General features: G+C 37.0%; 1 protein-coding gene across 4 annotated transcripts in view; it reads left to right on the top strand.

The window, feature by feature from the left end:
* Positions 1–13,389, top strand: part of Paip1 (poly(A) binding protein interacting protein 1) — a 34,619-nt gene that overhangs the window by 2,997 nt on the left and 18,233 nt on the right. For all 4 annotated transcript variants that reach the window (XM_087189359.1, XM_087189358.1, XM_087189356.1 and 1 more), the window contains exons 3-4: positions 7,033–7,218; positions 10,876–10,988. In XM_087189359.1, coding sequence (XP_087045485.1) covers positions 7,033–7,218; positions 10,876–10,988 — 299 coding nt within the window. The remainder of the gene's footprint in view (positions 1–7,032; positions 7,219–10,875; positions 10,989–13,389) is intronic.

Genomic DNA, 13,389 nt, shown 5'->3' with positions numbered 1-13,389 from the left:
ACATTGCCAAATAGTTTTCCGAAGAGGTCATTTCACTGTACACTCTGAGTAGTATATGATTGCTAGTTGTGCTGGGCATCTCTTGATACTTTCCATGTAGCTGTTCTGATAGGTACGTCATATGTAGTTATGGATTTAATTTGTATTATAACTAATGATGGTACACTTTTGGGGGGCTTTTTATATTTGGTAGGAAAAATATGAAAAGCTGTATTTTATAGAAACTCTGTCCATCTTGTGCCATATAGGAAAAAGCCTTGGGATTGGAATGGACAGTGTAGACATAGCAGGAGGAGCAATTGATTTGGGGTGAGAACAGCTTTGATTCTTGCAAGACAATTGTATTTGGCTCAGAGAGGAAAAGAACCATTGGAGAGTTCTATGAGTAGTTGAATAAACTCTTAAGGATGTTCACTTTCTAGGAGTGCCAAACAGTTCTCCACTTGTTTTTCTCCAAGTTGACTTCCTCTGTTTTATGATGGGAAAGATAGAGTCTTTCACAGTACTGTACAAAGTTAAATGACTTGTGGCCTAGAGAGTAGTATATTACATCGTGTTAGTCCATTTATTTTGAGCTACTGTCTTAAACATTCTTTGTTATCCTCCAGTGGATGAGCTCCTTCTATGTACTGTTTAACAGAACAAATTATAAACTAGAAGACTGGCTTATAGTTTAAAAATTTTTTAAAAGCTTGTTTTATTTTCTGTTCAGATTAGATGTTGCAAATCTGAATTTTCTGGTTTGTTGAAATCGTAGAATCTAGCCATATTGAATTGGCATTCTGATAGAGCAGAAATTGGCTGGAGCAGAATAGAGGCACACCATTTGCTACCTGGCTTTCTTCATTCATTTGTAATCCACTTGAATTCCATAAGTATTCTGGTTTGCTAGAGTGATCTGATGAATTCTTTGGCCTTACTAGCTTACCCTCACATTTACCTTCAGTCAAGGCTAAAAGTGTTTCTCAAGCTATTTAGCCATAGAACAGCAGGACCTCTTGAGGTAGGATCTTGTGAGGGAAGCTTTTCCTTTTAATAACCATAATCTAGAGTTAGCTACATTCACTTATTCAACAAGTAGTTGAGTACTTAACCATGAGTCAAGTCTGGACATATAGCAGCAAACACAATAGACAAAAATTCCTGACTTCATGCAGCCTCTAGTCTAGTGGTCTCCCTTTTGTTTTGTTTTGTTTTTGGTACAGGGGATCGAACTCCGGACCTTGTGCTTGCAAGGCAGGCACCAGAACCACTGACCTAAATCCCTGGCCCCATCCCTCTTGCATTTCTATAAATTTCTTGAGTCTGCTTCTTGTTCTTTGTATGAAGATCACTTGCCTGGTATCCCTGAGCCAGATCTTTCTTAAGAATACATTGTTTTAGCCAGGCACAGGGGCATACACCTGTAATCTCAGCTATTTGGAAGGCTGAGGTAGAAGGATTGCAAGTTTGAGGCTAGCTTGAGCACTTAGACTGTCTCAAAATAAAAAATTAAAGAGCTGGAATGTAGGTCAGTGGTGTAATGCCCCTGGATTCATTCCTCAGTACTTAAAAAATAAAAATTTCTCAAGAAGCCTTTATGATAATCTTTTGCTATACTTTCTTAACTTTCAAAGCCCCAAGCTCTTTTATCTTCAGTCCTTTCTTTAATTCTGCTGCTAGAATTTCTTAATTTTCATACCTTCTTAGCAGTGAATTGCTATATCCATTTATTCCTTGTGTTTATTTCTCAGGCAAACCAGTGTGCATTGATATTTAATTGCAATTTACTTAATACCAAAAACCAAGAATTCTACATATGTATTCTTAAAGCATTTAAGAGGCAAAAGTCCTCCCTCTGCAAAACAAACTCAGATTTTTTTCTAAGGGCATTGCTCTTCAAGTTACTGCCTAATTTTTCCTCTGCCTTTCAGTAATAATGTGCTCTACAATGTAAACTTATTCATTATTAGCACTGCTTTATCTCTCACTGACTGTGCAGACCTCTCCGATCTGATCTCTTTAGAGGTAGTGATACTTTTTTTAACAGTGGTTGATGCTGCTCTCCTGATTTTTAAATCTGTTGTCCTTTAACTTCCATTTTTGCCATTGAACACAATATGATCCATGAGCATAATATGATCTATCCAGTTGAAAAGTCCCGGTGTGCTAGGAACTGTGGTGTCAGTTACCTTTTTTTTTTTTTTTTTGAGACGGGATCTCACTTTGTAGTTCAGGCTGGCCTTGAACTCATGGCAGTCTTGTCTCAGCCTCTCAGTCTTGTGCTGGGATTACAGATGGGAGGCAACATGCCCCCTACCTTTTTTGTTTTGGTACTGGAGGTTGAACCCAATGTCTTCACATTGAACTACATCCCCAACCCTTCTCAAATTTAAAAAAAATTTTGAGTTGCTAAATTGCTGATGTACCCAGGCTGGACTCAAACCTGTGATCCTCCTGTCTCAGCCCCCCAAAATGCTGGTATTGTAGGCATGAACCACCATGCCTGTTTAAAGTTACCTTTTTTGTCTTTTAAAACCTCTTAAAATTTTATGAAAACTAGGGCTGGGGATGTAGCTCAGTGGTACCACATCTGCCTGACAAGCACAAGGTCCTGAGTTCGATCCCTGGTACCGCAAAAAAAAAAAAAAATTATAAAAATTTAAGTATTAAGGGATTTTAGAGCTGGGTGTGGTGGCTCATGCCTGTAATCCTAGCACACGAGAGGCTGAGACAGGATTTCTGTGAGTTTGAGGCCAGCCTGGGCTATACAGTGAGTTCAAGGCCAACCTAAGCTGTACAGTGAGACCCAGTCTCAAAAAAACAAAGATAACTGATTTTATTCTAATTTTTTTTGTGTCTGTAAAATCTTCATTACTCCCCACACTCAGCAACCATTATTCACGTTCATATTTCAGCCTGTAAATTTATTTGGTAGCATTTAATATTATGAGGATTACCTTCGTTTATTTTCTCCTTTGACTTCTGTGGCAGTACTTGGTTTACCCTCCCAACTTGCAAATTATATTATTTCTTCTCCCTTAACATGTTAGTCCCTGAGGTATTTTCCATTTTATTACCTTCTTTGCTAATCCTGTCTGTCCATAGAATCTGATTGTCACCTTCCTATGTGCTAATAAACCTGAAATGTAATTCTTTGAACTCCAAGCTTATGTTTCCATTTGTTTGCCATCTTCATGAGAATCGCATATTCAAACTCAAGTATAAATCAGAAGAACCGGGTGTAGTGGTGCATACCTGTAATCCCAGCACTTGGGAGACTGAGGCAGGAGGATCACTGTGAGTTCAAGGCCAGCCTAAACAACGTGGTGAGACCTTGTCTCAAAAAAAAAAAAATTAAAACAATTCATCTTCTGCAGGTGTCTTCTTTCTAACTATCCTAGGCCAAAAACTTGGTAATATATTGACACCTCTGTTTATACCCTTGCGCTGGTTCGGTTTAGTCTAGCTAATTTTAAATAGTCGTGACTGTTTTACCATTTTAGTTTTTATTCCCACTGCCATGGATTATCAGTGATGGTAAACCTTTTAGAGCTTTCAATGATACAAATAGCCCATTGCAGTACACTTGCTGTAGGTTCAACATCCTTGAATTAGGTTCTCATTACTTAACAGTGCATGCATAATTCCTACCATGAAAAGTACATTTTCCAGTTGATGTCCTTCCTAATTGCTGCTGTAGAATTCTAAGAAAAATAAATAAGGTTTGAAAATATTCTTCAGCTTGAAAGCCATTTGACTCCACATTAAAGATTGAAGAAATTTGTACTTTGAAAAGTCTGATGCTAGACATCTAGTGCAGGCTTTGATTCAAGCATGTTGGGATGCCTATCTGTTTAGAATACTCTGCCTTGTTTGTGCTTAAAATGAAAGGCTTTGGATGCAGCCTTCTGTTCTGCTGTATTCAGAGTAGCTCTAATTTTTTGTTACTATCAGAATTCAGACTTTCTTTAAAAAAAATGCCATTGACTTTATAAAAACTGGAAATCAATGCATTTTTGCCACAATGAAATTTGATAAAAACTAAAAATTAATAGCTTTAGCTGGGATCTATAGATTTGACCTTCTGCTTTTCATTATCAATAATAGGATACTATTAGTCTGCAAAACTAACATGTACATGTCAAAAATTTAAACTAGTTTTTAATTATAAAATTCACACACGTGATTGTTGAATATATTTGTTATGTATGCATTTTTATGCTTAACTGTTATCACCACTTTTCTGAGCATATTTATAATACAAACATTTCTTTACTCCAGAGGTAAGTACTGGTCCATTATTTGTTTTTCCAGAAATTATCTCTGCCTATACAAATACATATCTTTTTAAAAAAATTAAGTTATAATATGGTTGTGTACTTAATTTTTCATTTAATACACTATCTTGGAGATATTTTTTTCCTTTACTGTCTTGTCTTTCTCTTCGTTTGTACTGAGGATTGAACCTAGGACCTTCATACTGAACTACATCCTCAGCCCTTTTTTTATTTTGAGACAGTGCCTCACTAAGTTTCTAAGTTACCCAGGTTAGCCTTGAATTTGTAATTCTCTCACCTCAGCCTCCCAGAGTGTTGGGATTACAGGCATGTGCCACCATGCCTGGTTTGGAAATATTTTTTAATGGATATATAAAAATATATCTGGTTTTCTTAAATGGCTGTATGGTAGTTCACTGTATGGATATACAGTATTTAAACAATTCCTTGTAATGGACTGTTGCATGGATTTCTTAGTAATGAACATTTGTATACATAATGTCAGAGTTGAATTTTAACTCAGTAATTGCATAAAATATAGAGCAGTGATGGTAAACCTATGGCACATGTATCACAGTGTGCTGTTTGTATCATTGAAAGCTCTAAAAGGTTCAACATCACTTGTATAGAGAATAAAAATAAATAAGGTCTTTGATCTGTGCTCAGTTATTCTAACTGGCTATGAAACCACACATAAATTAGGTTGGTGTATGGTTCTTCTTTGCTCAAACCTTTCCCCATTGCCATTTTGCCCAAAGGCTTTCGAACCAGTCTCCTTGGTGTGGCCCCAATGACCCTACTTGGTTTGTCTGCCTCACTGACCTTGTGAGCCACCATTCTATCCTTAGTGTCTGTTTTAGCCACCCTCTTGCTTTCGCTAAGGTATCTAGTCGAGTACCTAACCTCTCTGAGACCCGTGAGCATCTTGTGCCCACTTCATAGGATATCTTTCCTCAAATGTTTCTGAGGGTTATTTTTTTCTGTGTCAATTTAGATACACTTCAGACTGTCTGCTCATGTTTTTTTTCTAGTGTATTTCAGTGTTTGAGTGTGTCTTCCATCATGGAATGCATGAGAAGAGGACTTTGTGTTATTCATGGCAGATAGCATGTCTTGAAAGTATTCCCAGGCCCTAAAACAGTTTTTGGCACTTAGGAGGCATTCAGCACACAATAACCAACCTGACAACTACTCTGCACCTGTTTCTTCTGTGTGGGAGGGATGGTGATGCTTACCTTAGAATTTTCTAGGGTTAAATGAGATAATGCATGTAAATCCTCTATTTAAAATCTTTAAAAAACATTGAACAGTCATTAGTCTTCCTACTAACACTTTATCTCCAGCATGGAAAATTTCTAAGGTATTTTTTTTAACCATGTTTTTTTTTTTCTTTTTTAACCATGTAGTTTATTCTTTTGCACTTGTTGATAAGCATTAAGCCCTTTCATAAAATGATTTCATACTAAATGATTTTTTGTTTTTTTGAGACAGGGTCTCGCTATGTATAGTCCAGGCTGGCTTTGAACTCACTGTGTAGCCCAGGCTGCCCTCGAACTTTCGGTGGTCCTCCTGTCTCAGCCTTCCATGTGCTGGGATTACAAGCATGTGCCACCATGCCTAGCGATACTATATGATTTTTCATGAGATTCCTAATAGTCTATTTGGAGAAGAGTGAATTTATCAAGCAGTATTGTTATTATTTGAACATAACTGTTAGGTAAACTTTAACATGCTTTGAATGGTATTCCAGGCATTGATAATGAGAAGGTTGTTGCTCTGGCTTGATACCTTTGGCAAAACTTGCCTTCTCGGCCTTGCACCATTAATTATAAAGTTGGCAGCTACCAAAGTGTAATATTTCCAGTGGTGGAAAAATAAGCTGGAAACTACTTAATCTTGAAGTTGGTTAGAAACCTAGATGTAGCAGCAGCCAGAAAGTCTCCTGCCATTTACCAAGTAATGAAATTGTAAACTTGAGCAACCACAGGCAATTCCCTGTCCTTGAGGATTAACCAATAGGTGACAAAGCTTACTAGGATTTTTTCTTTGCAATATAGAAATTTTCAAACATCTACAAGAATGTAAGGAGTAGTATCATTAATCTCCCTAGTCAATATAAATAATAAGCTACATATTCTTATTCATATATTCCTAGTCCATCATTTTCCTCCCATTTTGGAGCAAATCACAGATTTTATTTCATCCATAGAGAGATTAGATTCTTTTTTTTGGTACTGGTGATCGAACCCGGACCTTGCACTTTCAAAGGAGGCGCTGGAACCACTGAGCTAAATTGCTGGCCCAAGAGATTAGATTCTTAATTTTGTATTTTGTTATTGTAATGAAATTGGTTTAAACTTTCTCAGCCATTTTCTAAATTTGTCAAGATTGAAAAGACAATTACTAGTCTAGTTAAATACAACTCTTCTGTTATAATCCAAGAAAGGATAGCTCAGTACAGTGGTACCTCTGTTTATGAAATGAATTTGTTTTATGATTTTGGGGGAGATGGCTGTGTTTGTGTGGGGAAGATGGCCATGGTCATGTTTGTCACCCAAGCGAGAGTTTGCAGAGTTTGTGAATGGAAGCAAAATTTTGCCCAATGCTTTTGTTAAACTTAAAATGTGTTAAAAATTACCATGAAAATGATCCTTAAAACAATCATTTGTGCTAGAGACATTCCAACTTAAAGCCACTGCATATTTTTAGCCAGTTGCGTGGATTTAAGTTGTTTGTGTGTGTGTGTGTGCCTGTTTTGTGTTTTTTCCTGTAGGAATCCTATGAAGATGGTTGTGAAGATTATCCTACTCTATCAGACTATGTTCAGGAGTTTTTGAATCATCTTACAGAGCAACCTGGCAGTTTTGAAACTGAAATTGAACAATTTGCAGAGACCTTGAATGGCTGGGTTACAACAGATGATGCTTTGCAAGAACTTGTGGAACTCATCTACCAGCAAGTAGGTTGGCTAATAGCATGGGGTAGTGTCCTTGAATTCCAAGGATGATAGTTACTCCTTAAAGGAGGCCAGGTTCATGTTCATCTGTCTCCACAATTGGTAATTCTTATGGTTCGTGGGAGCTTTGAAATCTGTCTTGTATGAAATTTCTGTCCTTGGAGATCCTGTCCCAGAGCCAAATTGGACTGCTAATCCACCTTACAGGAAATAGGCTTTGTACAGGAAATATTCATTGGTGTAGCTAAGATGCTATAAACATGGCAGTACTGCAGGAGATTTGGGCTAAGCTTAGGGGAAGACTACATAAATATCACCTTTTTTTCCCTCTCCCTGTTTTGGAAGATCTGAAACTAACACAGAAGAAAAAGTGCAGCTATTTTTTCCCTGCATGAATTATTGGAGGAACAATTATTATTCCTAGGTGTAGTATTGGAGAAGGGGAGAAAAAAGTCTTGGGAGAACATTCTTGCCTCATAAATGAGTCTTTTAAAAAAAAAAACAGACTGCAAAATGGGTTGTCCTGAGTCTTAACATTTTTACTTGTCTTAACTTTCTCTTTAATTTTAAGAATTTACATCTTGACTTCTTAATTCCTTGAAAGTCTGTCGAATTTTTTTGTCATACAGTGTTTAGTTTTCGTCTTAATCTGTTGACCACTGACACATTAATGCTATTTTAGGAGTGAAAGTATGGAGTAGACAGAACACTAGCTTTTTTTTTTTTTTTTTTTAGGGATCGAACTCGGGTCCTTGCGCTTGCACAGCAGGTGGCGAAACCACTGAGCTAGATCCCTGGCCCCAACACTAGCTTTTTAACAAAAATATTTTGTCATTGTGAGTCTGACCAGAAATAGGATATGAACAGAAATATAAATTTTAGTGTTCTTTAAGTCACTGCTTGAAAGAGCAATTTAAATTAAGAATACATGGAAGAGTGATCAGAGTAGCAAACTGATCCTGTCTAATGTTTCATTTGGCTACTTTCCCAAGTTTCAGACTGTTACTGGACCCCAGTTACTTAGCCAACTATTAAGTTTCAGGAACAGTGTGAGTTTTAGGAAATAAAACTGCTCTGTCCTGATTCTTACTTTCTGCTTCTACATGGATTGAAAAGGAATATGAGATAAGAAAATGGAAAAAAACACTTCTTGCTTTTCTGATTTCTCTATTTAGTTTCTGCCATTCAATAAGATGCATAATCATAGTTCCTGAGGGCTGGGTGGATGATCTGTAACCTGATGAGCTGTATGATTTGTCTCAAAGCCAGTTCTTCAGATATGTACTCAGTTCACATTTTTTAAGGTTTAACTATTTGTTGTCAGAGATACATTGATCTGATGTACAGGTTTATCCATAGCTTTTAAGTTTTATTAAAGTAATTTACCAACTAACAGTAAAGGACCTATTATAAAAAACAGACTAAACATACACATTCACCCTTGATCCCACCTCAGATACCACTGAAGTGACTGGGGATTTGTAAAAGGTAGGGATCCAGTAAGGACAAAGAAGATGGAAGAAGATAAAAGCCTAATTTTGAGCATTAGAAAATAGATAAATGTTTGGTAACTAGCTATGTAGATCTAAAGTTAAGTTGCAAACCAGTGAGGAAAACTGAATTATCACATTGATTTACAGTGTAGAATCTCTAAAAATCTCTAGAAAAAAAAAGTTAAAGTAAGGCTAAAAAGATTTCCTGGGAATGTTAAAAAATTACTTTCTAGGACCGGGGATTTAGCTCAGTGGTTTTGCCACCTGCTGCGCAAGCGCAAGGACCTGAGTTCAATCCCCGGTACCAAAAGAAAAAAAAAAAATTACTTTCTAGATCTTTTTGCATCCAGTAGCCAGTGTGAAGTTTCATTGTAATCCTTAAATTAACAAAGGAGGTACTTCACCAAAAAGAGACACAGGCAAAGGCAAAGACACAGAACAAGGAAACAGGTAATTCTATAGGAGAGGCTAAATAAATTATCTAAATTATGGGGAAAGTTGATCCCAAGACATTAGCTGTGTGTGGTAGCGTGGCTGGGCTTCACTGGAATAGGTCAGAAGGCTTCAGGAAAGATGTCCCTGGTAAATTGAGCACACCTATGTTTGAGGATACTTGGAATAAATTGTACAACCTAGCTAATGAATATAGGGATAGGGAAAGTAAAATTGTTTTAAAAAGGGAAGAATTGATCTGTTACATGGTTCTGGTGCCAATGAAAACACAACTAAAATCATGTAAAACCATATTGGTAGGTGGTAGATAACGGAAATAGTGGAATGGAGGGGGCTTGAGTAGGGCTCATCTTCATGGTAGGAAACTAGTAAAAATTACATTTAAACTGAAAAATGTAGTGTGGAGATACAGAGGCTAAAATCTTTTCGGCTGAAAGAATTGAAAGTGGTTGTAGGAGAAAATTGAGGTGCAGGTAAGAAAGTAGAAAATTTGAATGACAGCCTTGTAGAACTAAGTCTTTGAATTATGAATGTGATAACTTCAAAAAGAAACTAAAGGAAAACAGACAAATGCCAATAATGGGAAAAATATCCGTTTGAATTTCTTTTGTTAAGCATGTATAGTATCAGGAGAAATCGGTCTTACCTTTTTTAGTGATATGTAAAGGGTCACCTGTGATCAAGGAAATAATTAGAAATAAAAGATAAAATAACTATAAAGTACTGTATGACAGACAGTGCTAAGCACTTCACATGTAGTTAACCCATTTAATCCTCAGTGGTTGCAAGCTATTACTTTTAACCCCATTTTATACATATCCAAACAGAGAGGTAAGTGACTGACCTAAGGTTACCACTCATGGTGAATAGACTCCATAGGAGGTCAAAGAGGCAAGAGGCCATTTGTTAGGCCCCAAATCTACAATTGATTACCTTTACGATCTTGGCTGGCCCTTAGCCACTTAGTGTGTTTTATTACCTAGTATAGGTGAAAAACTACGTTCTCTACTATTTATCTTTAAAAATTGTAATTAAAGTTAAACTTCCTGAGTGTTGCTTTGGCTACAACATACAATCTTTGATATCTAGTGTTTTCTCAGACTTTTTTTTTTTTAATAGCTTATCTGTTTTGATTTTCCCTTTACTCCAAGCATTGTTGGCTTGTTATTTAAGTGTTAGTCCCTTGTCCAGGTACAGTAGAAATCAAACAGAAGCTCAGGGAGGTGCAGTAATGTCCAAAGTCACAAAGCAGAATTCTCTGGCATCTTATTCTGGGCTGCTAGACCTGTAAATCTCTGTTGTCCTGCCCCTGAGAAGCACCACTGGTCAGTACTTTGGCAGCTGTTTTCTTCATTTAATTGTTGCTGCCATGCAGTTGGGTACATGTCCATATTTTCAGGGGGGGAAAAGGGGTTAGTATCAAGACATCAGTTGCTTTCTGGTAACCTCAGGTCAGTTGGGTGGTGGGGGTAAGGGAGAACTTGCCCTAAGCATTTTTCTTTGAACTTGTGGTTCTTGGTGTAAAATTGGGAGGGAGAGTAAACTTAATTTCCTTATACCTAAAAAAAGACTTACCATTTTCCTATACAATATGGTTACTTTTGGGAACCAGAGTGTTTTTTCCTTTAAAATGTTGCTAAATGTTTGCATTAATAACTGTATATATTTTTTATATATATATATATATATCATGCAAAACTTTTCTTTTTAAAAGGCCACATCTATCCCAAATTTCTCTTACATGGGAGCTCGCCTGTGTAATTACCTGTCCCATCATCTGACAATTAGCCCACAGAGTGGCAACTTCCGCCAATTGCTACTTCAAAGGTCAGTGTGCATATGAAATTGAAGGAAAATTACTTTTAAACATACTAGAATTTGACCGTTCCTCTTTTCTAAAGAATGTTTCTTTCTTTCTTTCTTTTTTTTTTGGTACCAGGGATCAAACTCAGGACCTTGCGCTTGTGAGGCAGGCGTGGTGCCACTGAGCTAAATCCTGGGCTCTAAAGATTGTATGTTGCAGAAAATTGTAGAGGAGAATAGGGTAGACCATTTTTATTTGCATAATGAAAGCTTATAATCAACTGTATCAAGTTCTTTTTCCCTGTTATGGTCTCTGCCTTTGGTTTTGTATTTAGAAGGGCCTTTCCAAGATATCAGAAATGCTCACCTTAGAGTACTTTAGAAATTTTGATTTGAGAAAGGATCTAATTTCATTAAGATTAGAATACAAGTGAATAATTCATTTCTTCCTGATTTATCTGAACTACCACCTTCATCACTTTCCATTCTTAAATTTGAATTTTAAATCTGGACATAGTTATATTTTCTTACGATTTGATCCTTCTACTTACCATACAAAACCTGTGAAAAACCTCTAATATTTTAAATATATGGTCATTAGTTATCCATTTAAGTCTTTCTATATTGTCTGGGCCAGCCTTGAAGTCACTTTATAGCCAGGCTGACCTCAAACTCAAGATCCTTCTGCCTTAGCCTCCAAGTGCTTGGATTACAGATGTGCACTGCTATACCCAGCTCGCTCGCTCTCGCTCTCTCTCTGTCTTTCTCTTTCTCTTTTTTTAGTCTGAGACAGGGTCTTTGTTATGTAGTTCAGGCTGCCCTTGAACTTTATAGCCCAAGCTGGCCTTGAGCTCATAGTGATCCTCTTGCCCTCAGCCTTTCGAGTGCTGGGATTACAGGCATGTGCCACCACACCCCACTTTCTCACATTCTTTTGTTTTTTGCAGTACCAGAGATCGAACTCAGGACCTCACACTTTCAAGGCAGGCACAGTAACACTGAGCTAAATCTTGGGCTCCTCTCATTTTTTTTTTTTTTTTTTTTTTTTTTTTTGGTACCGGCGATCGAACTCAAGTCCTTGCACTTGTGCAGCAGGTGGCTAAACCACTGAGCTAAATCCCCAGCCCCTACTCTCATTCTTTTTTGTGGTTATCTCCATTGCTTCATCATTTTTATCCAGTGAACTCTAAAATCAGTGCTTGAGTTACACAAACATTGGCAGTATTTGTTAAATATTTGGGGGAAAGTATTAAACTCATAAGCTAATTTAAGGAAAATAATTTTATCATTTTGAGTAGAGTTATAGTTTGTCCTTTAGATTATTTTTCTGACTTTTTGTTTAGTAGTACTGGAGTTTGAATGTAGGGCCTTGCTTGTGTGTGTTAGGCAAGTGCTCTACAACTGAGCTACATCCCCAGCCCTTTTTATTTTAAAATAGGGTATTGCTGTGTTTCCCAGGCTGGCCTCCAACTTGGGATCCTCCTGCCTCAAGCTTGAAGAGTAGCTGGAATTAGAGTCATACACCACTGAGCCTAGCTATCTGTTCTTTAAAGGTACCTCTAATGAGGCTGGCAGTTTAAAGGCCCTAGGTTCAATCTCTAGCACTGGAAAAAAAAAAGTGAAGTTGGTACTTCAAATGATTATGTAAAAGATGATTTGTGCTGCTCTGACAGCTGGAACATTCAGGAAAAAAAACAAAGATGGTTCCTGTCTTACTCTTTACACCAAATTAAATTCCAAATACATCATCAAAGACTCAAAGTGAAATAATAAACTCAGTACTAAGGGTGCAAATTGAGAAACAAAACTCTAGAGTTGGTAAAGCCCTTTTCAGTAAGACATGATACCCATGGGTCCTAAAAGAAGGCATTAACAAATTTACGTATCGATTATAACAGTTGGTAGAAGGCATAAATTTAATGAAGTGAAAAGAGGAAAATTTGTAGCACATGGCAGTGAACTTGTTCATATAATAACTAAAAAAAGAGACCTCTTAGGAATAAGTAAGAAAAAGACCATTGTCTTAATAGAAATATTTGGAATGCCTTTGGATAGGTACAGTTCAGAAAAATATATATGATAATTTTTTAAAAGTTACCTATAACTAAAGAAATCCAAGTAATATCTTCTAGACAGCAAATGAAATGCAAGGGATAGATTCTTGGTAATTTTAGGAGACAGAATGCCAGAGAGGCTGCTTTATTGCATTCCTCAGTGCTGCTCACCCCTAGCTGTGCATTGAGTTGCATAGAGATTTAAAATAGGGCTGAGACCCTGCCCCCACTGTGGAAACTGATGTACAGTAATTGATCAGTGGAGGCTGAGTAGTCTTTTTCTTTTTAAATTAAGAGCCATTCTTCTGGTTTTCTTTGATTTTTTCTTTGTACCCCCTCCCTGTGTGCAGTTCTATAGTACTATAATGCTG

This window comes from Heterocephalus glaber, unplaced genomic scaffold (genome assembly GCF_053883595.1).
Source record: "Heterocephalus glaber isolate CG9 unplaced genomic scaffold, H.glaber_assembly_v1.0 deba00001538, whole genome shotgun sequence".
Taxonomy (NCBI): Eukaryota; Metazoa; Chordata; class Mammalia; order Rodentia; family Bathyergidae; genus Heterocephalus; species Heterocephalus glaber.
Note: the sequence above shows the minus strand (reverse complement) of the source record. Positions and strands in the feature narration are given on the sequence as shown.